General features: G+C 43.6%; 2 protein-coding genes across 7 annotated transcripts in view; one reads left to right on the top strand and one right to left on the bottom strand.

Annotated features, from left to right (window-relative positions):
- The first annotated feature begins 1053 nt into the window (after positions 1–1053).
- On the top strand, positions 1054–16346 carry PPM1K (protein phosphatase, Mg2+/Mn2+ dependent 1K). 3 transcript variants are annotated; one of them, XM_054065769.1, is made up of 7 exons: positions 1054–1159; positions 3339–3866; positions 4445–4545; positions 12234–12399; positions 12920–13064; positions 14117–14251; positions 14731–16346. In XM_054065769.1, exons 2-7 carry the CDS (start codon positions 3427–3429, stop codon positions 14860–14862), a joined length of 1119 nt encoding a protein of 372 aa, XP_053921744.1. In that variant the 5' UTR covers positions 1054–1159; positions 3339–3426; the 3' UTR covers positions 14863–16346. The 3 variants fall into 3 exon arrangements, with proteins under 3 accessions (XP_053921744.1, XP_053921746.1, XP_053921745.1); XM_054065771.1 differs by having other exon boundaries at positions 1096–1159; positions 3359–3866; XM_054065770.1 differs by lacking the exon at positions 1054–1159 and adding an exon at positions 2935–3200.
- Positions 16347–20385: 4039 nt separating this feature from the next.
- The window catches only part of WDFY3 (WD repeat and FYVE domain containing 3), a 178305-nt gene continuing 170844 nt past the window's right edge, over positions 20386–27846 (bottom strand). For all 4 annotated transcript variants that reach the window (XM_054065764.1, XM_054065766.1, XM_054065765.1 and 1 more), the window contains one exon: positions 20386–27275. In XM_054065764.1, the coding sequence (XP_053921739.1) occupies positions 27155–27275 (121 nt within the window). In that variant the 3' untranslated portion in view covers positions 20386–27154. The remainder of the gene's footprint in view (positions 27276–27846) is intronic.

Raw genomic sequence — 27846 nt, 5'->3', positions numbered from 1 at the left:
CTCAGCCTCCTTTTCTCCAGGCTGAACACCCCTGGTTCCCTCAGCTGCTCCCCATAGACCTTGTTCTCCAGCCCCTTCACTAGCTTCATTCCCTTCTCTGGACGTACTCCAGGACCTCAATGTCCTTCTTGCAGTGAGGGGCTCAGAACTGAACACAGGATTTGAGGTGCGGAGACTCCGTCACCTCCCTGGGCAGCCTGTTCCAGTGCTTCACCAGTCTTTCAGTAAAAAAATGTTTCCTAATATCCAATCTAAGCCTTCCCTAGTGTAACGAGGCCATTTCCTCTCATTCTGTTGCTTAGGAGAGAAGACCAACACCCACCACACTGCCACCTCCCTTCAGCTGTAGAGAGCGTTAAGGTCTCCCACAGCCTCTTTTTCTCCAGGCTGATCCCCCCTAGTTCGCTCAGTCGCTCCTTATAAGCCCATGGGAGGCCAGGCTGAGAGAGTGGGGCTTGTTCAGCCTGGAGAACAGAAGGCTCCAAGTCCTTATAGCAACCTTCCAGTACCTGAAGGGGCCACAAGAAAGCTGGGCAGGGACTTTTTTCAAAGCCACGGAGTGATAGGATGAGGGGAAATATCTTTAAATTGGAGAGAGGAAGAGTAGACTAGACATAAGGAGGAATTTCTTCACAATGAGGGTGGTGAGGCACTGGCATAGGTTGCCCATGGAAGCTGTGGCTGCCCATCCCTGGAGGTGTGCAAGGCTAGGTTGGATGGGGCCTTGAGCAGCCTGATCTGGTGTGAGGTGTCTCTGCCCATGGCAGGGGGGGCTGGAATTAGATGGCCTTCCAACCCAAACCATCCTATGATTATACACGGGTTCCCCTCACTCCCTCCTTCCCGTCCCCCGCGCCCCATTCCCTGCCCGTGCCCGGGCGCGCGCCGGGCGGGACGGGGGCGGTGGGGGGGGCTCGCCCGCGGCGGCTCGCACCATTGGCTGTTCCGAGAGGGAGGGGGAGAGGCGGGCCCAGAGCGGCTTCCGATTGGTCGCTGGGCTTGGAGGGGATGTGGCCTAGCGGCCCAGCTCGGCTTCCGATTGGGAGGGAGAGGGCGTGGTCTGCCGGGAGGGGGCGGGGCCGCTGCAGCCCGGCCAGGGGAGGTGCCGCGCCCGCACCGCTGGGCGCTGCTGCTCCCGCCGCCGCCGCCGCGGAACCAGGTAAGCGCTGCTGCATTCCCGCACCGGGGCAGCTTGCACGGAGCTCTGCGGGGAGGGGTGGGTTGGGATGTAGGGCTCGGAGACCTCTGCTTCCCCGCTGCAGCGCGCCGGGCGCTCCCGCTCAGCGGCACCGCTCTTTCCGCCGGCGGGTGGCTGGGAATCGAAGTGCCGCATTGGCCCCGGGCGGCGCCGCCGGATGCATCGAGGGGCGGGCTCCCCTGCCCTCCCCGTTCCTTCGCCCGGTCTGCAGGGATGGGGCACGCCCGTCTCATAGAATCGTAGAATCACCAGGTTGGAAAAGACCGCTTGGACCATCGAGTCCAGCCCTTCCTATCTGCCACTAAACCATGTCCCTGAGCACCTGTCTACCCATCTTTTAAATACCTCCAGGGATGGGGACTCAGCCACCTCCCTGGGCAGCCTCTGCCAGTGTCCGATGACCCTTTCTGTGAAAAAATTTTTTCCTGATGTCCAACCTGAACTTCCCCTGGTGCAGCTTGAGGCCATTCCTCTTTGTCCTGCCCCCTGTTACTTGGTAGACCAGCACCCACCTCTCCACGACCTCCTTTCAGGCAGTTGTAGAGAGCAATAAGGTAATGAGGGGCCCAAAACTGAAGACAGTATTTGAGGCGCAGCCTCACCAATGCTGAGTACAACAGCAGTATCACATCTACAATTTCGTCTTCAACTGCCTGTCTTGGACTTTGGCTTTAACACCAGTGCCCCCGCCTTTCCAATACCTCAGTCCTGTTTTACCCAGATAGGCTTGCCCTGTGTTTGCAAATATATGGGTTAGGAAAGCACAGACTGTCCTGTGCGCAGCTGATAACCTAACTGTTTTCATCACAGCAACAAGACCAACTCCTGACTTGCAGACATACTTGAAAAGCCAAACCATCATCAGTATTTATACTTGCCTGGAAAAAAAAAAAGGCCCTTTGAGAGTTGAATTTGATTGGGAGTGAAGGCTTTAATTAGCTTGAGATTTTACATTAATCCTCTGATTCATGCTCTGGATGCTGAAATCTAAATATATCTAACATTTCATGTTCTCCTTTCAAGCTAACAGAAGTGAAAACAACTTTGTGAGTTTCGTTAATTGGCAGGCTGTCAGTTTGGTCATGCTGTGTTTCGCAGAGGAAGTTAACATACTGTTGTTATAAGTCAAGGGTAACAGAAAAAAAGAATCAACTCGAGGAAGTAAATCACTTTTTAAATATCTCTAAGTATACTGAAATAAGGCTGTGGTGTTGCTGTCACTCCACAATAAAATGGAAAACCTTAACATTCTAAGTGATCAGTTCCACTCACCTGTGTGCCAAGCCCACATTAGTCTAGTAGAACAACAGTGATTCTCAGCACTTTTGGTTTCTTTATCAAGTTAACTGTTACTCTCTAAATGCCAAGTAAAGAAACCTTTCTTCATCTAAGAACTGCGTGAAAGGTAAAATGAGCATCTAAAGCAACACGCTTTGAGCTGTGAACAGACAACTTCAATGGAGACCTCCAGACAGCTCATGTCACAGCCATTTTCTGTTAAAGCAACTGCTCACTAAATTACTTTGGACTGTGTGTTTTGGCAAACACACAGATTTTGTGTCATAGTTTAAAAAAAGTAGTTTTAACAAATATTTCAGTTTTACAGATACAATTCTGATTGGTATAGGTGAAGTATTGTTCAAGACCTCAATAAACATGACAGAACTGATTATCATGTACAGATGAAAAATGCTCTTTAAAATCTAAGCAAATATATTTCTCCTCCTTCCCTCCAGGAGCCTCAGAGCAGATGTTTCAGCAATTGTTTGAAGAGCATGCACGATAAGCTCGTTTTCATGACCTTGCCTCATGTTTTCACATATTCATATTTTAGCTGACACGGAGTAAATTCATTATCACCCCTCTTTGCTCCATCACAACTTCTTCAGCCTTTGAAAAGTCAGGATATCGTTATGCAGGCAGCTGGCAGAAATGCCTTACCTTGATCTATCTGCAGAACTCCCTGCTAGATGTGGGCTGGTCTGCGTAGGATTGTTTCTCGGTGAGTCATGCAGATGCCTCTGGAGTTTCTTCTTGGCAGTGCTATGCGTTGCATGATTAGCGGGCTCTGGGGGTGACATTGTTTCGTGAATGATGTAACTGAAAATTTCTCTTCCTGTGCTTCTTGTTTCCTGATCAGTTTTCTCTTTGTTCTTGAAGACATTCCAGCAGCTGTCTAGCTTCTATTCTTGATATTTTATTCCTACGAATCTCAGTGCAGACAAGTTATGTCAACAGCTACTTTAATTAATTTGGTACGAAATGGAGGGTATCAAGTAAGGAGGAGAGCTGTGCTGACGTCCCGCCTCTTGCAAGACGAGAAGCGTCCGACAGCTGCGTGCTACAGCTCCATCTCTGAGCGCCGTGCTTCTCGCTTTGATGCAGATGGGAGCGGGCGACCTACCACATGGGACAGCTTTGGCATCTGGGACAATCGCATTGACGAACCTATTCTCCTCCCACCAAGCATAAAGTATGGGAAGCCAATTCCAAAAGTCAGTCTGGCCAAGGTGGGCTGTGCTAGCCATATCGGGAAGCGTAAGGAAAATGAAGACCGGTTTGATTATGCTCAGCTGACGGAGGATGTCCTGTACTTTGCAGTATACGATGGACATGGTGGGGCGGCAGCAGCAGACTTCTGTGACAAGTACATGGAAAAATATATTAAGTAAGTGTGCATCAAGTGAATGCGTGTCGAATGAGTTAGAGATTCCTTCCTTAGGACTGAAAGAGAACTGGTGGGTCATATGTTGTCGCTAATCCTCCTAGGTTATTTAGCCACCTATCCCCAGAGGACAGCAGGAACACCAGACTGGAGCCGTCTGTTACTACAGACACACGATGAACTACTTACTTTGTATGGTGCCTGCCTCACTGAGCAAGCCCACAGAGACAAGGGAGGAAATTAGGCTGTACCCACCTTCCAGGAAAGGACTGGGAACACAGGGAGAGTGTGAATCAGCTGTTTTCAGATGGAGTCACTGTGATCACTGACCTACATCTTGCTTACACTCATTGGTGTCTCTTGTGTCATATCCCTGAGTGTTGGGAGAGAAGTTTTATCTATTTGCAAAATTACAGGATTATGCTTCCAGTGCAGCTCATTAGTAAAATCGTATTACCTTTTTACTGAAATCCAGCATTATTCAATGCATGCAGGGAAGGGATAAGACTATGGAAGAGATTGACCAAGTTGTATATTTCTTGGAAAGAAGTTTAATTTTTTATTTGCTTGTTTGTTTCCAGAGAATTTCTTGCTCAGGAGGAGAACCTGGAAAATGTTCTGAACAAAGCTTTTCTAGAAATAAACAAAGCATATGAAAGACACGTTAATCTGTCTGCTGATGGTAGGTAAAAAAATATTTGACTTGTACAGATATGGGGAATAAGGCTTTTCTTATTTGTTCAGAAGTTTTGTAGTAAGATATCCAGAAAAATGCTTGAAACTGGTTTTACTTAGCATAGGATTTTGCTCTGATCACTTACTGCAGATGAAACAAATAGCTTTACCTCCTTAAAATGAAAAAGCTTCTAAAAGTCTAAACCAAATTTACTGGGGAAGTTATTAATCTGAATGCTAGCATAATCATCAGTGAATTTCTCCTAAGACAATTCTGTCAAGGAAAATGTTTGTCATGTTAGCAAAGAGTGATTTAGATTTGCAAGGAGCATAACGACTGTGTGAGAAACCTGGAGAAGGGTTTTCATTTGGCTTTTTTGGTGGGATTTTTGGTAAGGTTTTGCTTTGTTTTGCTTTGGGTTTTTTTTGGTTGGTTGGTACTTGTTTGTTTGTTTCTTAAAGCTGTTATTCCCCTGGGTTAAAAGCAACAGTGTCAAAAGTTTCCCTTTCTAACTTGGCTGCTGCATCTAAGGAGAAAAGTAATCCAAAATTAATACAATTGATGTTGCTTCTGCATGAACAGAATCACACGAGTAGCCGAGTGTGAAAGGGGAAAACAGCAGTGAAGAGGAAAACAAGGTTGGCTGTGGTAAGGCTGTGGTAAAGCTGGCACAAGCCCTTTTAGGCTCTTTACTCCTAGCTGTTAATCCAGTTCTTGTATACATATCTAGAGAATAAGTATATCTGAAGTTCCAGTTCCAGCAACTCGCGTTTACAGAGAGTAACTTGGGAAGGGGGGGTAGAACTCCCCATCCTGGTTCTGTCACAGGAGCTTCCTCAGTCATGAGATAAAACTGTAAGAGTCAGTTTAGCCTGTCTTAAAAAAAACCTAAACAACCAAGAACAACCAACACCTAACCCAATCAAAACCCACCCCACAACAACAACAACAACAAAAAACCTGTCCCAGTGCAGGTGCTGGCAATTGACTGAGGTCAATTGAGAAGAATAGAAGCTATAAAAATTTTCTTTCCAATGAAGGCCTGAAACCAACAAACCCTCTGGGGTCTGAAGTGGTATGTATTCTTAAGCTACTTTTCTTAAGAAATGAATGAATACAACTAAGTAAAGGAGTGGCTTCCTGCACTTTAGCTGCTAGATGACTCAAATATTTCCTGGCAGGACAGGTAGCTTGACTGCTGCAGCCCTGTGAGGGGTATACACCTTTGCTTTTACCTGGTACAAGCCTCGTTTGCTCTTACCTGGTACAGGGGTATCAGGATAAAAAGTTTTTAAGTCCTGAAATGCAGCCCTTAAAAAAAGGAGATCAAATCTATAACACTCATTTCCCTGTTATATCCCGTTTTATTTTTTTATATTGAAATCCCTTAAAAATAATGATGTGGTAAAAAGAAGCCGAGAGTCGCTTTTGACCTAACGGATGAGTTTTAACTGAACTCATGAGACACATCAGTAGAAGAGATGTGTTTTTTATTCAAGACTCTCCTTGCAAATGTGTTTTCTTAAAAACACAGATTCAAGAAAATATCTGAATACAGGCTTATGTGCTTCCATGGATCAGGACCTTTCATTTCACTAACTTGAAGATTTGTTAAATTTGTGCCCCTCCCTTCCCCTTTGTTAGCAGGACAGCTCTTGGTTTGGCTCATTGAAGTGACCTTCAAGTGTTAAGTGTTAGAGGAGCTCCTTGAAAAGAAGGATTGTACTTGATATATTATTCAGAAAACAGTTTCTGGTTATAGCATTTTGTACATGAGACCTACAGAACTGGAAAACACCAATATTTGACATCTGAGCTGTACAGCAAGCTGAGCATTTTGGAACTGCTTCTAGGATTTTTTTTTTTTTTGTTCATATCGTTTAGCTAACTGCTGTTGCTTAATGAAATATAATGCAAATGCCAGCAAATTTATGTAGCGGTTACCAAGATACCAGACAAACCCTCTTCATTAAAATGTTTGAGGCCAAACAAAATAGAGGGCAAAAGCAGGCAAAAACATTGTCAAAGATCCACAGGGGCCACGCTCTGGCAAACACTTAGTGTTTCTCAGACAGGCTGAGCACCTTCAAGCTCTTGCATGAGCCAGGCGTATCAAAGAGTGCCCCGTGCTCTTGACTGGTTGCCCAGCTGAAGACTGTAAAACTAGAGTGGAGTAGCAGGCTGCAGAGACAAGCGAGGATTTCTGAACAAATTAAACATTTTGCATATCTGTTGTTAAAATAATTCAGTACTATGTTGACTGTTTGGTGTTGATATTTTTGCTGTTGCTGCTGTCTTGAGAGTTACATAAAATTTATATGCTTGGCATGTATTGTTGTTAGAAGCCTGCTTCCAAACTGATTGAGTTTGCCAGCAAAATTTGTGATTAATTATGGCTATTCGAGATGTGACAGTCAAGGCTGTTGCTATAAGTATCTTGAAAATGGTGGCTGGCTATGTAACCCTGGGTATCTGGGATACATTGGATGCTCCCCAAGACCTTTTGAAACCTGGCTATAGCTGATGAAGTGGACAATAATAGCTTAGTCTTGTTCCAGTAGATGGCCCTGCCAGGGTTCAATCCTTTCATTGTGTCTGCAAAAAACGCAAGTGCATGTCTAGGATGTCCAGGCCTTTACTAACACATGACCAGCTTTGAAATTGTGTGGCTGGGTGTTTGAAGGAACCTGAGTCCTGAGGCAAATCTCTGTAGCCAGAATTGCCTGGATAATGCATGATGCATTGTTTATAGTATGGGGTGAGAATCTCCTATAATGGCACAAATTTAACAGGACTAGAGCTGTGCCTTGTTGGGGCACCTAGTTATGTCTTCAAAGGCACGGCCCTTTGTAGGTCACTTAAAATAACCGAGTATTTGAAAGTATAGACGGAAAACACATAGCACAATAGTTTCTGTGAGCTTTCAGTTAAAAAAGTTATATGTTTGTGTTCCAGATACTACTAGTGTGTCTGGTGTGCAGGTCACTAGTGCAGCTGACTAGTGCTGGCTTGCTGGAGACTGGTCCCATATCCCTGCTGACAGTGATCTGTACCTGTTACTTCACACAGAAGCGCAAGAGACTTGCGATAGGCAGATCTGGGATAATCTGTCCTACGCATAAAACCTTTCCCATCATTAACAGCTTAGAGATATGTCTGAGCCCTGAAGCATGGTGTTTGATATCTCTTATAAAATGCATTTTCATTTACCACACATTTAAATATATCCAGACAATTTTGAATTGCTGATAAATGTAGGTAAGGACACAGTAAAGGAAGCTCATGTCCCATTATCTGTGGGACAACTGTTAAAACAGATGGACAGAGTTTTCTGATATTTTTGACCAGCCACTACATCTGAAATGTAAAGGCTGAGTAGCTTTTCTCAGCAAGGTTAGAAATAAAGAAGTGAATCATGTGCTTGAGGAAATTCAAGCATCTGTCTGGAGAAATGCAAGATAAACCTGGCCAACTGCAGTCCTACAAGGTTCTGATGCTGCTTCTGTTCCCTGCCATCCACCACTCGGAGAAACAAACTAGGGGTCTGTCCACTGACCTCTGTGTTTAGTGCATCCAACTCTAATCACATTGGCCACTCACTTCTGGAATAGCCATCTTATTAAAACATAGCCAGGTATTAATTGATGTATTTATGTTTGAAAGGCACTCCTGGAAACTTATTATGCTGAGCAAACAGCAAAAGTTACTTAAAAATAAGCAAATTTAAAAAATAGTGGGGTTTGTTGTTTGTTATTTTTAATTACCATTCAAACATACAGTTTTTATTTCTTTGAATGTGTTAACCTGCAACACTGAGGAAAAAGGAGAGCTGCAGAAATTGTACTTAAATATTTCATAAATCTATTGATGTTACAAAGGCCACCTTTTTATCCAAGGGCCTTGATTATTGCCCAATCAAGTAGAAGATACTAATTACAGCATTAAAGGAGTGTTTATTTTGCATATTTTCCCATGGGTCAGAATGATTTATATGCTTCTATTCAGTGCCTTTAAGATGGCCCCATTTTAATTGGTACTGGTTTGAACTCCATGTTTTGGTGTCATGTATAAATATATATATACACATTAAAAATAAATTACTCTAAGGAACAGATATTCTGCATTGGACATGTTCTTCAGTGGCCACTCTTGCCATAAATGAGACTGCTAGCCCTCAAGCATTAATAGAATTCTTTAGGTGATTTGTTGATTACCTACCTCCACAGGAGAAAAAAAAAAAATGTAGCTTTTATTTTAACTGAATTTGAACTGGTTTTGTCACCTAATTTTAGTGAGATGGCGAGAACGGGGGCAGTTCCCCAGTAATACCAAGACTGATTTATCTGTGGCCAAAGGTGTGTGTGTAAGCCTCAAGTATGACCTGCAAAAGATGGTGCAGGCAAAGCCAAGAGCGACTGCTTCCCCTGCTCTGCAGCCCTTATTCTTTCATCTCCAGTGTTGCAGGTTTATCTTGTTTGAACGAAGTCCCTGGGTGAATTTCCTATTTGCCTCTGTGTGCGTGTTATTTATGGCAGACACTGTACCTGGTCAGCAGCTCTAGAACTGGAGGCCCTGGACACTATATGCTGGGCTTCAGTGGCAAGAGAGATCTGCTTAATTTTGTCCCAGGTGAAGGAGTCCGGCGGTTCCTAGCCTGGACTACTGGAAGGTTCCCACATCCTCTTTGTCACATTAGTAGAGATGACTTGCAGTAAAAGTTGTCCAGTGAGTGTTAAGAACCTATTGAAAGATCTTAGTTTTATAGTGATATTGTTAGGAAAACAAAATAAACTCTTTAATTGTTAAAACCACTATATAGATATATGCTGATGCAACATATTTTTATATTATTAAATGACCTAGCAGCAGTTGTAAAGTATTAGAAATGTTATCCCATCATCATTCCTGTGTTTTTGAGCTGCGCTGGAAATCCAATAACTCACGTAGTCCAGCTATAGCCCTGTTTCTGCACCCCTACCCAGATCACACACTGGTTCCAAGGAAGAGAGTGTAAGCAGCTTTTGTATTTCTGGAAGTGCTATTTGACTAATAAATCTATATAAAGCTCAAGTCACTATGAACATTACCACAATTTTGGACAATATCTTGACTTGTCCTTTAGCACCATCCCCTGATTTTGTGATGGTGGTTCTTTTGGCTTTCAGAGTTAGCGCTTGAAAGCTGCAGATTGATCTGAATATCCAAATGTTTCCAGTCATTTAAAAATTAAAGACTAGTATTTAAAAGATGGGTAGATAAAGTGCTTAGTGGACAGGTACAGTTGGGTTCAATGATCTCAAAGGTCTTTTCCAACCTAGCAATTTTATGATTCTATGACTACGGATCCTAAATTTTTCAGAAACTGCATATGTTTGTCAGCATAGTTCCAAAACCAAGGAATGAAATGGGAGAGTAGCAACAATTCTGCATTAATTTTAACATCTACATAAAATGTATCTTCTGTGAAATAAAAAGGTAGTTTTACGTAAGTTCTTCATTTTGCTTCTTTTAACTGTTGGCTAAAACAGGTATTTTACTGGTTCTACTAAAATTTCTAATTATACTGCTGTTTATTAGCATTTTACTTTGCAAATGTGCCTCAAAGCGAGCCTGCACTGGACTAATCCTTGCTCCAAATTAGAAACAGGATATCAGTGCTTACCTGAACAGTCAGAAGCTGCTGGCATCTAAATAGTTGGAATATTGTAGCCTGCATAGCAGCTGTAACATAGTCTAAGATTTGACCAAGGTCACCATGGCTGATATTCATGACTGATGCATTTTTAAGTGTATAGTTAAACACAGTCTTCACTGCAGTAATAATACCTATTTTAGATAATAACGCGGCGCAGTAATAATACCTGTTTTAGATAATAACACAAGCCTAGTTCAGACTGTTTTGTGAGTTTTGCATTCATCAACTCACTGCTTTCGTGGCACAACAAGGCTCAAATGCACCTCTCAGGGCTTTGTGCACTTCGATTTACTCCCAACCCCATTTTATTTATGTGGTGCTGGGACCTTGCAGGTAGGGGAAAAGAAGTTGCCAAGATCCCAGAGCTCTTGGATTTTTGTATCTGTGGCACACAGGGCGTTGTGCTGCAGATATGCAGTTTGCTGGTAGCTGATCAGAGATGGGGCTGGCTGGCATTCCTCCGGCTCAAACACGCAGTCCTGCCTCTGATCCATCCTGCCTCCCTGGGGTCAGGGCTGCAGGGCCAGAGGTGGGAGTGCATGTAGTTGTAGCTGAGCTCTGCAGAAGCAGTGGTGGAAAGATGTTTAATTAACACATGTGAAAACAGGAATGTAACTGGCATTCTCATTCCTAAGTTAGCCCTAAATCCCTTTTGAATTGGCTTGCTTTTAAAACCTGGAAACCCCAGAAAATTCCAGAATGCAGGAGATCTGTAGAGGGCATTTCAAGGGCATTTGCAGTGACTGTGAATGCAAATATGTTCTGGGCAATAGCTTGTCCTGGCCAGGCGTTTTACTGAAATAGCTCAAGTTGGCAGGAGTTACAGCTTCCCAGACACCTCTCACTGGGTTACCTTTGCATAATTTGCAGGAAGGGAAGATACTTGACTGTAAAATAGGACTGCTCCTTTCAAAAGGCATACAAAAAAAGAAAGTTGGACAGTTCTTCTGACATTTCCATCACCACAGATAAAACTGCAGATCTTTTCTGAAACCTGCAGACTCACATTTCTCCTTTTCAAGCACTTTTCTTTTTTTTTTTTTTTTTTCCAAAGCATTGTAGTAATTGAAATGAGAAGCCCTTAAATTTACTCATGCCCGTTAATTCAGCCAGGTCTCTGAACACAGTCAGTCAGCTCAGCTCACTTATTCTCTAAGAGAAGGAAGAGAACAGCTAGAGCTCTGTTTTGCCTTCTCAGCAGCCACTGTACACCGCCTGTCAAGTGATCCCACCAGTGACCAGCGCAGATTGCTCGGAAAGCCACTGCCAGCTTACTGCATGGGTTTGCAGGCACAAGGCAAGGGGGAATCCAGCTTCACTTTTGTGCTGGGACCCCCAGCAAGCTGTGAGGGCCTGAAGGCAACAGCATCCCTTTCTGTAAATGGCCAGTGGCCTGCTGGCTGAATGCTTCACCTCTTGGCAAGGCTGGGGGAAGCAGAGGGAGCAACTCAGAAAGCAGTGGGAGGATCCACCCCAGACTTAGGTAGAGGAGCAATCTAAATGTTTCTCTTCTGGCAAACTATGTGGAGCTACTATTATTATTACTCAACTGTAATTGAGTAAGCAGCAATGAGTTACTTCACCACCTAACAGAACAGAGAAGCCATCAGCTTTTTTGCTCCCAGGGGTAGGGACAATAACCCTGTAACTTGAGGTGAGCTAGTGGGACAGAAAAACTATTTGCAGCATGCTGAAATGAAGCCACTGTACCTTGTATCACTTTACTTCACTTGCCCTCTTTGCATGGAGCCATGTTGTTGCACAGAAATACTCATCCTTTCCACTTCTACCCTGTCCCCCAGTCCTACATGCATGCATGTTTGCTGTATTTATTTATTTTTTTTTATATGTAGATTTAGTTTAAACTTAAAAGCAGCTACTTTCTGGTAATGTAGAATACAAGTTGTCTTTGCTTTACCAATTGAAACAGTTGCTGTTATAAATGGTCCCATACTTAGAGACAGTGCTAAAACCTCTCTTTTTGCAATGACGTTTATAGCATCTCTGATGAACTCTGGGACCACTGCAACAGTGGCTCTGCTCCGGGATGGCATTGAGCTGGTTGTGGCAAGTGTGGGAGACAGTCGTGCTCTGCTGTGTCGAAAGGGAAAGGCCATGAAACTCACCATTGACCATACTCCAGAAAGAAGGGAGGAGAAGGACAGGTACCTGTTGGCTGATAATGTGGTTTCCCAGGGAACAGCCTCGGTCAGGGTGTTGTGTTTTCTGCTGGGTTGGGCTTGGAAGAAAGTAGAGAGTTGAAATAACACCCCAAGACCACTGGCAGTAAGCAGCACAGCTGCTTTCCTTAATTCATTTGGTACCATTTAGAGGACCAGGGATGTGGAAAACCCTGCATGAGCATAAACTGCCTCAGCAGTAAGATCAGTAGCATTAGAACTCAGCGCAGCGCCATGAGCACATGGTTCAGACTTGTCCAAGACTGCCAAGTTAGAACCAAGACCTGAAGAAATGCACTATGGTTCCCAGGTAAAGACTCAGCCCACCAAGCCATATCCCTTCTATGGAGCCCTTTAATAGCAAAAAACAACCCTCAGTCTCGCAGCTTAGGTCCTCTGTATCCCATTCCACATCAGCAGCAGTTTCTAGCAGAAACTAGAGGGACACAGGGGTAATGGTGTGAAGCAATAACTCGTTCATTTTTTCTTTTGTGCCTCTGGACAGGATTAAGAAGTGCGGTGGCTTCATTGCTTGGAACAGTTTGGGACAACCTCATGTGAATGGTAGACTTGCAATGACGCGGAGCATAGGAGATTTGGATCTTAAAAGCATTGGTGTGATAGCCGAGCCAGAAACAAAAAGGGTTAAGGTAAAAGAAGGCCTGGTTGGCAGGGACAGCAATATTCAGGTGTCATAGGTGCAGGTGGTGGTTACCCACATAACATGTGCCCATGTGAAACCTGATGGCCAACTGTTGTTTTTTCATTTGTGGTGAAGTGACCGGAGACCAATTCTAATTAAGTAATTTCAGGTTAACACTAACAGGACAGAAAAGAATCTGGTCCTGAGACTAAATTCAGCCAGATCAACTTCCAAATTCCATTTATTGCAGTACAATATAGGATTAGGGAAGAAAGATAACATGTGTTATCCATTACTGAAATACAAAAGTGTTAGTCTGTTTGAGGCTTGTGGTCAAATGAATAATTATGAGGTCAATGCTGATACAAAACCATGGCTGAGAACTTGGAATATGGATGAGCTGTCACTGAAAAAAGTACAATATATAGAGTTTTGCACACTTGGGAGGAAGGGAGGAGCAAAGGGCAGTTGCATGCATCTTACCCTACCTCTGTAGATGTCCAGAAAACAAATTAACCACCCAGAAGGTATTCAGCAGAGTTGCCTTCACTTTTGCAGGAAGGCTTATATTCAGCTTATATTCTGTTTGATACTTTTCCCCAGTGCACCTCCCAGAGCGCGAGGAACTTCTATTCAGTTGGTCCTAATAAAACACCTCCCACAGGGCCTGAGGGTTTTAAGAATATGACCACAGTGCTACTATGTCTTCTTTGAAATGCTCAGTTTAAGGAAGCATTTTCTTTAGTAGGTAACATGGATCTGGTTTTTTTGTGCTCAGTGTATTCAGAGTCCCCTAGAACTGGAAGCACCTTATGCTGCTCTCCTTGAGGACAGGGCACACAGTCTATGTGGCTGATGGATGTACTTGAGGGTTCAAGAGGCAGCCTTTGCTAGCCGAGGGTTTGGGGGTTCCAGTTAGTCCTTGCACAGAAAGCTGGAGAGCATGCAGGACCCCCCAAAAAAGGCCTTGACAACAAGAGTGTAAACAAAATGAAGGCAGTTACTTTGTCTTGCAGCACCTACTCCATCGGTTGTGCATACCATTTGCCTTTATTGCAGTTGCATCATGCAGATGACAGCTTCCTGGTCCTCACTACAGACGGTATTAACTTCATGGTGAACAGTCAAGAGATCTGTGACTTCATTAACCAGTGCCATGATCCTGCTGAAGCTGCCCATGTTGTCACTGAACAGGTAATGCCAGGTCTTCTCTTGGCACCGAATGCTTGTTGGTTTTTGTTTGGTTTGCTTTTAAGAAAAACCACAAAGTTTAAAAAGAACACGTTCAAGGGAATTGAACTGTGCTGGTTGAGACACTTGCTAGTCCTGGTGGCTGGCCTTTTCCTTACCCTAGGTCTTGCCACATCCTTGCCAAGCATAATTTTATTTAACTTGCTTAGTTCATGAGCCACTGAACTGCATGGGACCATAACGGCAGTTTATTCCTGTGCTGAATACGTCATCAGCATACACAGAAGTGGCCAGTTTCTCACCAGGGTTCTGGATGGTGGCATATCCTGTAGAAAGCTCTGGGGCACACCAGAATGCCACATCAGGGCTGGAAGGGGGCAAGAAAGTCTTTGACTTCAGGGCATGCTGTCCCATGTGGGCCCAGGCACTAGTTTCCTTTTCAAGGGAAGATGATGAAGGTGACAATTTGTTTCTTCTCTCAGGCAATGCAATTTGGAACAGAAGACAACAGCACAGTTGTCATAGTGCCATTTGGAGCATGGGGAAAGTACAAAAACAGTGAGGTCAACTTCTCCTTCAGCCGCAGTTTTGCTTCCAGTGGGAGATGGGCATGAAGACCTGCCACTGCAGCTATCATTTTCTGCCATAATCTGGACACAATGTGCTACAGAAGAACACATCCATCTGTTCATAGGTTGACTCAGTGTCTTGTCCATCTCTTCTGTTCCCAGTGTTATAGAAGATGCCACGGTTCCTCGGTGTGTAATGCCCTGTTATTGCTTATGGCTCATTACATTTTGCTGCGTTTATTTATTCCAGTCAGCATTGAGGCAGCTATTTCTTTGGATTTGTAGTTGCATCAGCTCTGCACATCACTTTGTTCAAATAGAGGAGGCTCTGGGCTTTCAGCTAAGGCTGGAGGTGTTCCACAAGTGTTTTATACCTGCTTGTATCACCCAGGACCCTTAGTTACCTGGCAGCTGTGTAAGTCTGAGTCTCTGAGCCACATGCTGGTTTCTTTGTATGTTGATACACAGGGGAACAAATGCACAGTGTTCTTCGGTAGACAAAAAGCAGGTTTGTTGTCTTCCTCTGCTGTGCAGCCACCCCAAACTCTGCTGTGCTTCAGGAGAAGCAGGTGAAAAATAAGAGAGATGTTTCAGAAGTGTTTAGGTTCTGATGCCAGTGGCATTTGGTGTAGCTGAACAACTTCCTGAGACAGTACTGCTTTGCAGGGCTTTATGCTTTCACCTCCGTCATCCATGATTCTCTAGCTCCAAGGAGACGGAGAAGGCTGGAGCCACCTGCCATTGTACAGATGGGAATGTTTCTCTGTTGGATCTAAAGCCTATACAGTCTCTGTGGACCACACAGCAGCACCTTGCACTGTCTTCTCTTTGGTGTGCCAGTGCTTGACTGGAGCACAGAGGATGGAAAAAGCTGCACGTTTTTGATATCCAGAGACTCACAGACTTGAATTTCTTTTTTTCTTTTTTCTTTTTTTTTTTGTAAGACAACTAATTTCAAAGAGTTTACTCATCAAGATTCCTTGGATGTGTAAGAGAGAAGAGTTTATTTCTTCATAAATATGTGAGGATTTTCCTGAAGGTTTCTGTCAGTTATTCATGATCTCCTGTGTCTCTTCACGGTATACAGGGAGCTGTAAAAAGCCCAAACCAAGCAAGCTAGAGAAAGGAGAGAGTATTATAATAATGTAAGGTAATTTTTATAAGTTTTGGGTATTGTTTCTAGTAGGTGTCACGTATTCAGACACCAGAAGGTAGTTTTATACTTAAAGGAAGCATTGCCACTTCCCTTTCCGGAGGAAGCCTGCATCCAGTGAGGCACAGGGGGGCAGAGCTCTGAGCCAGCTCGTATCACTGCTATGACACAGGTCTGTCCCAGTGTGCCTTGTTCACACTTCCTTCTTCCTCCACTCCACATCAGGTGTGCAGCCCCTGTGATCTCTGAGTCACCCTGTCGCAACAAAATACAGGCAGAGAAGAACTGGGCTCTTCTCAAGCTTGCCATGATATTTTTCATTTTATTATCCAACAGCACAATTATAAGAATAAAACAAAACAAAAGAAGTGAAAAAGGAGTTGCCTGATGCTGGATCACCTTGCAGTAAGGAAAAATATTTCCAAGATGCCTGGCCCGATTCTCATTTTCCATTACCTTTTAGGCCTCTCCTTTTAGCTGAGGGTTACGCTTTAGGCAATCATTCCACATGTTTTTCCTTGCCTTTGGTTGAAGGCCTAGCAGCACCCAGCAAAGCACAGCATTAATTTTGAGGTGTTTAGAGAGTACACTTGTTTTGTCCCATCACTTGGTGTATTACATGGTGTATATAATCTGTATGTTCAGTTTATAAGTACGAAGAGCTTGTGAGTTGGTATATGTAAATCTTTGTTGTATTGGATGCTGTTGCCCAGGACCCCATAAGGAGCACCTCGCTTGTTTACAATAATAGTCCCTTCTCTCTCCTCAGATTTTCCCCAGGATGGGGGTTCAGTCTTCACCTGAGGTCAAACTTACCTGAGGCAGAGGGGCACTTCTAGTTGTTACCAGCAGGAGCAGATTATCAATCTGAGGCAAGTTTTTGTGGCAAAAATGGGAAAACACAGCCTCTTCTGGGCACTCAAAGAGATGTTGCACTTGACTGAGGTTCAGGGAGCTGCTAGGGGAACGTGGTGCAGCTTGAACAGCTGACAGCCTTTTTCCTGCCGAAGAAGTGACCTGCTAGAGCAGCAAGGCTGATAGTGCTCGCAAAGGGTTAAGCACAGTGAAGAGGTAGAGGCTCTGGAGAGGGAGTTGCTGTGAGGGTGGCTTTAGTATCAAGTGTCAGACTGGCTTGAGCAGAGCCACAGGGATTTGGACAAGCTCCAGCAACAGTGTCCTGTTCCAAACTACTGCTTATTTCTGTTCAGCCCGGGGGGGAACCTATCCAGAGAGAAGCTATCAAGGGTGCTGGGGAGGGGTTTGTGACAAGTACGCACTGATTTTTTTTTTTTTTTGAGCAGTGCTGGCTATTTGCCAAGCTGAAGACAGGGTACAAAATGGTGGCTGCTAATAAAAAACTGCAAATAAGGAGCAGGTGCTGTGAAGAATGACATGGCAGTTAGAAGCTACTCTAAACATTGACCCAGATGTAATATCAAATGACAGTTTTTCTTCTCATTGGAGGTTTTGGGGCATTTTTTTTGTTTTATCCCTAGCTGGTTGTGTAATTTCATAGGCAACAAAAGGGGTTGGGAGCTTTTATTTCTTCTAATAGAGAGGTCATCTCTCAGAGGGAGGATCCATCTAGAACCCCTTTTATATTTTATAAAGGAAGGGATATGACAAAGCTTTGCAAAATAGAAATTTATTAGATAAAGATGTATTGGCAGGTGCTGTTAGTGCCTTTATAAAATCATAGAAAAATAAAAGTTTTTGGAAAGTTCTCCTGGGTGTCATCTAGCCCAGCCTCCTGCGGTGAGCAGGGTGAATGCCAGAATTACGTACTGCAATGAAGGGACATCTGACATGGAAATGCAATGCCTGAATATGGATGGGAGAAAGAATCCAGCACAGAGTGCATTTATCTGTGGAACTACTTAATTATATTGAAGTTGAAAACTTACCACTATTGAACAGCACTTTGTAGAGCTGAAAATTTCAAGAATAAATTAGCACATACATAAAAGCAAGGTAGGAGCCATTTTGCTCTAAGCAGGAGAGAATCAATAATTGACAAGAGGTTAGAGAGATGCATTTCTTACGCACAAGTTGTTCCCTGCCTGTTCACTCTAGTTTTCTGCATCTCATTGTGAAGTAAATGAGCTACTGATGAAAATGAAATGCTTTGCCAAGTGGCCCAGTAGTCTGTGTGTTCCTTCTTCCCTTAAGAACAGAGGTATCTTCACACTGGTTTGTGTAGATTCCTTACTTCATGCTTCACATGGCAGCACTTGAGTGCCAGCTTGAAAGGCATAGCGTTTTGTAGAAGCTCTCCGTTACCAGGACTGTTGGTCTCTGCCTCCTGAACCACAACACTGCTTTGTCCTACCAAGATGACAGTGAACTCCCGTAAGATTCAGTGGCAGCTGCACCAAACCCTGTTTTTCTCCTGAGAATCTTGAAAAGCCTGCAATGTCCTGGGTGATGAATTTTTCATCATTTAACATTTCTCACTGAAGAAATATTCTCACATGAGACCAAGAACCTGCCCTAGCACTTCAGTTTTGGGCCGTTTTGGCACTCATAGCAGTGTTGGCAGAGTGAGCTTTGCCAACACGTGCATGTGTTGAGCGGGACATAGGTGCACACTGCTGAATTTGGAAGTCAGTCGAGTAAAGCCATGGGGGAAAATGGAAGTTGTTTGTCAGAGTGGTACCAGTGGGTCAAGTTAGCAGTGCCCTGGGGATGGCCAGCCAGTCAGCAAACCTCTTGGCACAGGGTTTTCCATCAGGGCCAGGTGCTGCTCTGCTGTGATGAAGCTGTACTTCTAGGTTTGTTTTTTTCTATCCTCTCAATAAGCGTCCAGCTGGACGCAGCTCTTCAAGGAAGCATCTTTACACCCCAGGGACCAGCAAAGTTCTCTCTCCTCAGGTCAAAAGAGAGCTCCTTTCAACTTGAGTACAAAGAGCAAATTGTCCTACCAGCAGCAGTTGCCCATCAGAGAACTTTATTATTGAAGGATCAGGAGAGGTATCTTAACACTTGAAATGACATCAAACAGAATCCCAGTTTGCTCACTTGATCCCTGTCCTTCCCGTGTTCTTTCAACAAAAGCAATAGTATTTTTTATTACAGACTGAGCTGAGCATTCAGGGTGACCTACTGAGCAAACCATAACAAGTGTTTGCTTTTTACCTTTCCTATTAGGGATGGATTCTGAACTCCACTGGATCTGGTAGAAATATTTTCTTGTGTGAGCCCTCCCCTTGGCGCAGTGGTGTCTCTCGCTGTACAGGCACTGCAGGAGGGTGGCTGCAGAAAGGCAAAAAGTACTGTCCAGCTGGATACTTGTTTTTACTGTGAGGATATATAAGGATATGTTGCTAGGGAATTTACTAGGAGGGGTGCTGAGACTACAACTAGAGCTCCAGGTCGGTTTCTCCACCACCTGGAAAGGGTTTTTTTGCACTTCGTAGAGGGAACTCCCTAAAAAGGTCCTTTACAGCCTTGATTTAGGAGGCCTGGTCTCTCTGGAAGGTGATCATAGTGCAAGAGATTGAAACAGGGATAAGATCCAACAGTCGTTTAACGCAGGGACCTCAATGCAACAGTCCCTTTTGGTTGAAAAGCTCAGGGTCGGAAAATAATCACAGAGCACAGCTGAGAATGAGGGGAGAAATCTGCAATATTGCTGCTTTTACACACTTGGGGGAAATGCAAATTGTGAGGAGCTTAGGCTCACTGCAGGATTTCTGCTGGCTTTCACAGGATCAGGGTATCAATCACCTTTTCTGTTGCAGCAGGTAGATATGCTGTGGTCAAAGGCATTGGGATTTGTCATTAAGGGAGAAGCACAAAACAACAAATACAAGTGAAACTGGTTTAATATTAATTTTTCCTTAAATAAGTTCATTTGGGCACTGCTAGGTCCGTTGTTCACTCACTCAACAAGCTGAATGTATGGAATAGCAACACTCCAGGTATTCCTTGGTTTCTGAAGCTGCTGTCCTCATTGCAGAGACATCCAGCAGGGTGTCCTTGTGACCCAGGATATGGAGTGCTTGGGCAGCGGTGCGAGTTATAACTTTCTCCAGACTTAGGTGCAATTGCATACATTCATTACAGAGTTTACCTTAGGACTGTTTATAATTCCTGAGGTTTGATGTTTATATTTGGTGTAATCAGTGTCCATATTCATCTACTTATTAATTTTTTAGAGGTGTCCATTTTGCCTTTATTTTTTTTTCCCCAAACATTTGTCTTCATCAACTCAAAGCTCAGTGGAGCAGAGGAGTCTGTGCTGGAATGCTTAAAAGATCTTTTAATAAATAACTGGCTCTAGAGTTGTGTCACCGCAAATGGATTTTTCTTCTTCCACTGTGTTTCAAACAACCAGATAAGTTTCTGCTTCTCAAGCTGTGTCACAGGCATCCACTTAGCCTTGGGTCCCGGCTCCTGCCATAAAAAGCTTCTGATAACCAAGGCTTTGCCTAGACAGGCATTCACCCAGTGATAACCAGTGCAAAGAACCTTCTGTCGCCACACTCTGTCAGTGTCAATGGGCTTTGCTGCATCAGGACATGTTCTAACTTGCTATTTTAACCTTTTATGTTTTTATCTATTACAATACCAAATCAGAAGGACCTCTCGCTAAAACAAGCCTCTCTTCTAAAACTAATTCTTTTGTGAAGCAGGAAAGCTCCCTGGGTAGTTATCATGGTGAGTGATGTCATTCTGTGCCACAGTAGAAAGAAACAAATTGTCCCTCCTCAATAACAGAATATATTTTGGACTCAAGACTTCCCATTTATTCTAAAAGAAATGATAAGGAGAAAATAAGAGCTGAGGGTTTTAACTCATCCACAGAAATAACCCCGAGATCACTATTATTTTTAATTACTACTGCTTTTACAGCTGAACTCAAACCTACTTTTACTCTCTGCTTTGAGAGGAGCAGCCCTTGACTTCAGTGAGGTCCTAGCAGTTTCCTACAACTGAGACCGAGTCCTTTTTTGTTATCCTTTGTTGCCAATGCCCTCAGTTCAGCTGGGAGCTGATCAGCTCTCAGCCGTACACCCCACGGTGGTACGCACACAGCAATCGCTGCCCAAATTGGTGAATTTTAAGAGCCAGGGCCGTGGGTTGGGAAAAGTGTGGGACAGCTCTGCCACTGCACAGGAGCTGGGAAATGGCTCCTGGGTCACTCTGCAATCAGAACATTTGTCCCACAATGAGTGTCCTTGTGACCCGCTGGTTCACGCACGCGGGCAGGGAAGGAGGAGTGCAGCCAAGTCCCAGCAGCTCTGTGGTGGTTCCCTGCCCAGTTTCGTCAGTGCAGTCTTGGGAGAGCGGCCAAGCTTTAAGGAAAGCAGTGCTTGCTCTCAAGTGGGGCACTCGCCAAAGCTGCCCCCAGGAAAGGGTGGAAGCTTTTCCTAAGCTGAAGGCAGCCAGCCCGCACCAGGCAGGGTTGTGGCTGATTACACAGGGCTTTCCTCACTGCTGCTGGGCAAGAACCTCGCCCTGTGCACGCGCGCACACACACACATTATACGGTGGTATTTATGTTTGTAACACACTCCTGCCCAGAGGTAATCTTTGACCTTGCTCAGCACTTCAGCCTCCCGGCAGCCCTGCCCAGCACAGCAGGTGGCACAGGCTGCAGCGGCACTGAAAGTGGGAAGGGAGCAGTCCCTCCTACAGGAGAAGGGCACTGGCTCAACACCTGGAATACCACCTGGATCTGTGCTACCACTAGCTCCTGGCAGCCTGCTTTTACGCCCTTTTTATTCAATGTGGTCACTACATTTTTCAGTCGTTCCCCTCCATGCAATAGTGATTTTTCCTAGACCTTCATGCTTAGAAATTACATTGCATCCCCAAGCTGGCATGCGTGCCCCACGCCGGAAGCTACTGCAGACCCTTGAGCAGGCACCATTCTCCTTATATTCATCAGTGGCCGTGTTCCAATTTTGGTCCCATTTCTTACAAATGAGACCTTATTGCTCTCTACAACTACCTGAAAGGAGGTTGTGGAGAGGAGGGAGCTGGCCTCTTCTCCCAAGTGACAGGGGACAGGACAAGGGGGAATGGTCTCAAGCTGCGCCAGGGGAGGTTCAGGCTAGACATCAGGAAAAAAATTTTCACGGAAAGGGTCACTGGGCACTGGAACAGGCTGCTCAGGAAGGGGGCTGGGTCACCTTCCCTGGGGGTGTTTAAAGGATGGGTGGACGAGGTGCTGAGGGGCATGGTTTAGGGATTGGTAGGAATGATTGGACTTGATGACCCAGTAGGTCCCTACCAACCTAGTGATTCTATGAAATTCCCCATCCTTTGCAGCCAGCTACATACCCAGTGCAATGCCACTCAAGTTCCCCATGAATACAGGGCAAGAGTTGGGACACACCACAGGCTGGTAGAGGTGCAGAGAACACAGGCACACTGGGGTGCTGAAGGCACACGAGGGCCAAAAAAGCACCCCGTGAGGCTGGCTCAGCTTCCCAAAGCTGAGAAGCGCCCGCCATCAGACCTCATAAGCAGTGGAGACAAGGCCCTGCAGTGCACTCTGTAGGCAGGATGCAACACTAACTGCAAGTTCTTTGCGTCACTCCAAGTCAGCCGATGTAACACACCACATTTCAAACAAGGTGGCTAATTCATTTTTTGCCTACAGCAAAATGAGGTTAACACACTACATACCAAATGATCCAGCTGCACAGACCAGCCTGGAGCTACTGTTAGAAGAGAATCTTCCCCAACACCACCCTGCCAGCGACACCAGAGCCTACATCCCACAGTCGCAAGGTTTACTGCCTCAAAACACTCTGAGGGATTTCATTCACGACCTGCTCCGTGACAGCAGAACAGCACGCCAGGCTGCCTCTCTTGGCAGCTGCCAAGTGTCTGCAGGTGTGCTGGGAAATACAGAAATATCCCCAAAACGCAGAGAAAACATACTTTTCATTGTATGAGAAGATTTAAAATATGGAAATCCCTGAGAGAGAAATGCATGAACCTATGAAAAGTGGACGTTACCTGGGCTACATAAGCAAGATAGGACTTAGGAAGGCCATCAAAATCACTTCTATACAACTGCTGCCTGAGAGCATACTTAAGTATAATTAAATATAACTAAAAACCCCAAAGAGTTCATGGAAGAAGTTAAGCACAATAAGCACAGACAGTGAAGTTCATTGGTAAAAGTTCCTTATCTTTTACAACCAAAGAACATGGGAGGCCCAACTGCATCACCGTTTTTAGTTAAGGAAGAATTGCCGGCCACTAGTGTTGGCACAAAATTAACTGCCAAAATAAAACCCTGCAATCTTTAGCATGACCTGCTTAGAAAAGGGTATAAAAATGGATTGAAGAACTAGGAAATTGGATTTCAATACTTCCCTGTCTTCCACCATCCTTACCGAGCATGACTGAAATAATTCTTCCCTGTCTGCTTTCTCTGTCTCAGTACAGCCTGTTGTTCTACACACACCGTCAAATCCTGCTGGCTTCACACTCTACAATGACACTTAGAAAGCAAAAAAAGAATAAAGACACACATGATTTCAGTCTGCATCATCGTGCATGACTACTCATGTTCAGAAGGCAAAACCATAACAAGTAATACTCCTTGAGGACACAGAAACATGTTATTCATTAGTTACCACTCCCATGTTAAAAACATTTATTCGGCTGCAAACATCTTTCTAACAAATGCAAAACAGCTTTTTGGTGGTAAATAGCAGGTATTTATTTGAAATGAAAAAAATACTTCAGTACCTGAACTATTGCATTTAATCATGTATTGTTGTAACTGTGTTACTCTACCTTTTTGCATTGGAGACAAATATACAATGAACATTCAGATATCACAGATTGCACACTAGATAGTAAATCGTCAGGCCTTTTACGTAACCACCAAAAAACAGATACTGGATTCTGCAATATAGTACAAAATTCCACACTCCAGTCTTAGCCAGTTATCTTCAATTTACTCCTGATGCTGTACAAATAAATGGCCATTTAACTAGGGCTTACAAGTTAATAACAGGACAAAAAAAATATACATTGCACTGACACAAAAAGTCAGCTGTGTTAATAGTCATGCAACAAGTAACCAAACTTGCTGAAATTAAAAATACTTTCTAAAAACAGTTTTAACTGCATAAATATTTTATACACAGTTCATTTACTGAAACGAAAGGAGTCTTTAAATGATACAAAGCAAATATAAGTTTCTACCAATTTTATACATAAGAAAGTGCAAAATAACTTATCTAAAGTGTTTTGCTATTGAACCGACGGCTGTCGGCTGCAGGCAGCCAACCCCCTCTCCTAAGCATGACACTACGGTTGCACACTACATACGAATGTTAGGAGTACATGGATAAGTTATACTACAAAGAACAAGGCAGGAGAAGACGTGTGAGGTACTTGCAGAGAATACAGTCTACTAATGTTAGTGTACATGAGTATATTTTTGCTCAACAGATTTTTATATGGAAAAGAAAGTATTTGCATTAGAAGCTTGAAAGAAATGGAAAAAAACCCACTCCCAAGTGAACAAAACAGTTGCCCACAGCACCAGCTGCCAGAGGAAATACGAGCAGGTGTGGTTTTCCCCCTCCCTTCTACAAGCAAAGACGGGCTTTTTGGAACAGCGCAACCGAAGAATTAAATCAGAGAGCTATGGTGCTTTGTTGGCAAAATGTAAATTGGGACTCACCTCTCTGCTATAGGATTTGTAAAGAAGAGTGACTTTAATTTTTTAGTACGCTGCCAAAACACCAAACACGCAGAACACCACATGCACGACCTGCTTATGCAGCTGAACACGTCCCTGCATTAGTACTATATGCCGACTGCTTTCTTTAGTGCTTCAATTACCATCAGTGTTATTGCCATAAACCTGGGTTTTATTAGTGTTTAATTACGTGGCTCTGCAACTTCCAGTCCGTAGAAAAGAAGGTTTCCTTAAATTTGGTCTTGATTTGGATTCTAGAGGCAAGGGGAAGAAAACTCTTTGGACTCAAAGGCATTTAAGGGTTGTTAATAGAGCCTTTTCTTCAAAATGAAAACGTTAAGGCCACGAGCCTGTCTTCTGAACTATGCTGGTTTCGCATCATGTTGGGAAGGGTGAAGGCAACGTTAGAGAGAACAGCTGAACACAGAAATTCCAGTGCTCCATGCACACTTAGTGAAGACTTCTTGTTTTAGGGACAAATCTGTCAGCGTAGCCATGCTGTGCGGCTATTTGATCATCACTCTTTGGATCCAAAGGGATCTATTTGGGTCAGCTAATTTCAACAAACCTGCATTTACTTAACAGTGTGCAAGGGCTCTAGAGAAGCCTTTCTGTTCATTTGGGGACCTAGTATACATAGCAAAACAGGAATATATCTCATTTTACAGACCAGCACATACATAATAAACAAAGATGTATCAAAATACATATTTAACCTTCAGTGCATAAACGTGTGATACCAGGGTAAATAGTAAGTGGTCAGGATTAACAAATTATTCACCACTAGAAGCTCAAATCAAGAGAAGACACATGTACTCCCCAGTGCCAAGGACCTTCTGGAAAGAGCTCACAGCACCATCAAGGGTCTGGCATTTTCAACAGTGCAATGGTGCAATTCCAATGACAGTGCTAAATTTAACCATTTGCTATCCAAAAGCAGACTGCCCAAATCGTCCCAAGTGAAGGATAATCCCACTGTCTTGAGTGAAGACACTCACTGAAGTACCAGCAGAGCAAAAGCAGAGCCACCTGTCTTCTGTTGATTTGGGTCATATCCTTACTGCTATTTAAAAGAATCCATTGTGAATATACTTTGATCTAGATCAGTTTGTCACCCATTTACAAAATATATACACATTAAAAAACAAAACCAAACCAAACACCAGCCTGCCCCCTCCCCTACTCCCCCCAACCAAAAACCCACTGGCAAGACCTCAGTCAGAAACTATGTCCACGGGCCTATCCGATGTGCGTGTTCCAATCCCAGTGGATATCAGTGTCTCTACTTCATCCCATATGTAGTGCAAAATAAATGACAGAGTAGTAAAAAAATACTGCAAGTAAATTCATACTGGAACTTAAAAACCATAGTGGAAATCTACTGCTGTCCTCAAGTTGATGCCATGTGCTGAAACACAAGGATAGCTCATCGTTTCTGACGTGACTACTATCACCCTGTTTTAGAGAAATGCCTATTGATCCAAAAGTTTTTATGCAAAGAAGCAACAGGACAACAGCGGTTAAATTTTATGCACAAGGAATTACCTCTGTACCTATATGCAAGCCAATTGCTATTGAGTAAAGAAGGTAAAAGCTGATTCTTGCACTGCATGAATCAGCTGCTAATGAACATTAAATTATTAACAAAACTGCAGCTCTGACATATGTATAAAAGAGGCCTTATTAAATATGAACAACACTGAGGTGGTAAATAGTTTGGTATAAAACGCAACATAAGTGTACAATTTAGCTCCTGGTTATCTTACAGCTATAGAATAAAATACTCCAAGTCCTATTCTTAAAAATGTTTTCTTTTGAAAAAATCTATGTAGTTTTATGAATAGCCCTACTTAAATAAGATTCTGTGGGCAACTGAAAGGACACACATGCACAGACTGGGTTTTAAACAGAAATATGCATAATGCCTTTGAGTTTTCTGTTTTGTTTTTTTTTTTTAAACATTCGTATTTGAATTGATAGATGAGATATAGATGCCACACAAAGTACAGTGGTTAATCTTAAGTCCCATGTAACAGGCAGTTAAGTTCATATTTAGATAAAAAGGCCGTTATACCTATTTACAATATACACAGTTGCTTGCGAAGAAGGCAGATTTACAACTATTTTCTAAAAAGCCTTCCCCTCCCCCTCCCCCCAATAAAGATGTCTAGCTCTACAAAAACAAGACAAGAACAGGTTTTTCGGATAAGTGAGGATTTTCTCGATAGCCACATCAAGGTAGGTTTGGGGGTTGACAGTTCTATTGGATTTGTGGTTATAAATCACATCTTCCTGGGCCTTGCTCTCTACTTCATGCTGTTGGCCTCTTACCTTCTGTCAACACAAATCAATTCAATGATCCCTTTTTACTTTTAGTGCTTAAAACTCAGTATAAACTTAACTGTAAACAGACAATGTTCTAATCCCTTCCGATCACTGCACAATACTCTCACTGGTTCTTGGAGTGACGGCGGGGCTGGACGGCGCCTCCGTTTGCCAAGACCCCATCAATTTCTGGACCCATCCTCTGAACCCCGCTCGTGCTGCAGGTTGTAGAAGCAGTTCTGGCAGACTCTGACTGGTGATGAAATCTTCAGACGCTTGATTTCGGATTGAAATCTACTGCACCTGTAGAGGAAAACAAAACATCGCTATGAACACAGATCGTCTCCTAACTTGACAATTTTCTATCCAGGTGTGGAAATGATCTTCATGATTTCAAATACCAGAAACCTGTCCAAACTTATCTTGACAAAGAAATGCAATGCAGTGTAGCAGAATCAATGCAATGGCTCTGCCAGAGAGGTAGCTTAAAAACCAGCTGTTGTCACCAGTTTAGATTCAACATATAGTTACTGATATGAATCTAGAAATGCCATCTCTGACCCAGTGGACCAGAGAAGAACCACCTCAGTTCCTGGGCAAAACGAGCTCACATACATCCCTCTGTCATACATTTTCCTATCTGAGGCTGCATGCTACTGGCTTCCTAAATCAACACCCTTATAATCCTGCACACAATTTACATTTGCTTGCAGACTGACAAGAAGAACTAGCTGCTGCAAAAGAGGCTTGGTTTTGTCGTTTTTGGTTGGTTGGTTGGTTTTGGGTTTGTTTTGGTGTGTTTGGTTTTTTTTTTTTTTCCTTTTCCTTTGCTAAGTTCATTTGTCTAGATTTTTCCCAGATGGACACCAGGAAG

Source organism: Cuculus canorus, chromosome 4 (genome assembly GCF_017976375.1).
Source record: "Cuculus canorus isolate bCucCan1 chromosome 4, bCucCan1.pri, whole genome shotgun sequence".
Classification (NCBI taxonomy): domain Eukaryota; kingdom Metazoa; phylum Chordata; class Aves; order Cuculiformes; family Cuculidae; genus Cuculus; species Cuculus canorus.
This window is presented reverse-complemented; position numbering and strand designations above follow the sequence as displayed.

Excerpts from the sequence above, each read along its gene's own strand:
- PPM1K (XM_054065769.1), top strand. The coding sequence starts at position 3,427 with ATGTCAACAGCTACTTTAATTAATTTGGTACGAAATGGAGGGTATCAA. Across the intron at positions 3,867-4,444 it reads TACATGGAAAAATATATTAA|AGAATTTCTTGCTCAGGAGG; the intron begins GTAAGTGTGCAT and ends GTTTGTTTCCAG. Across the intron at positions 4,546-12,233 it reads CGTTAATCTGTCTGCTGATG|CATCTCTGATGAACTCTGGG; the intron begins GTAGGTAAAAAA and ends TGACGTTTATAG.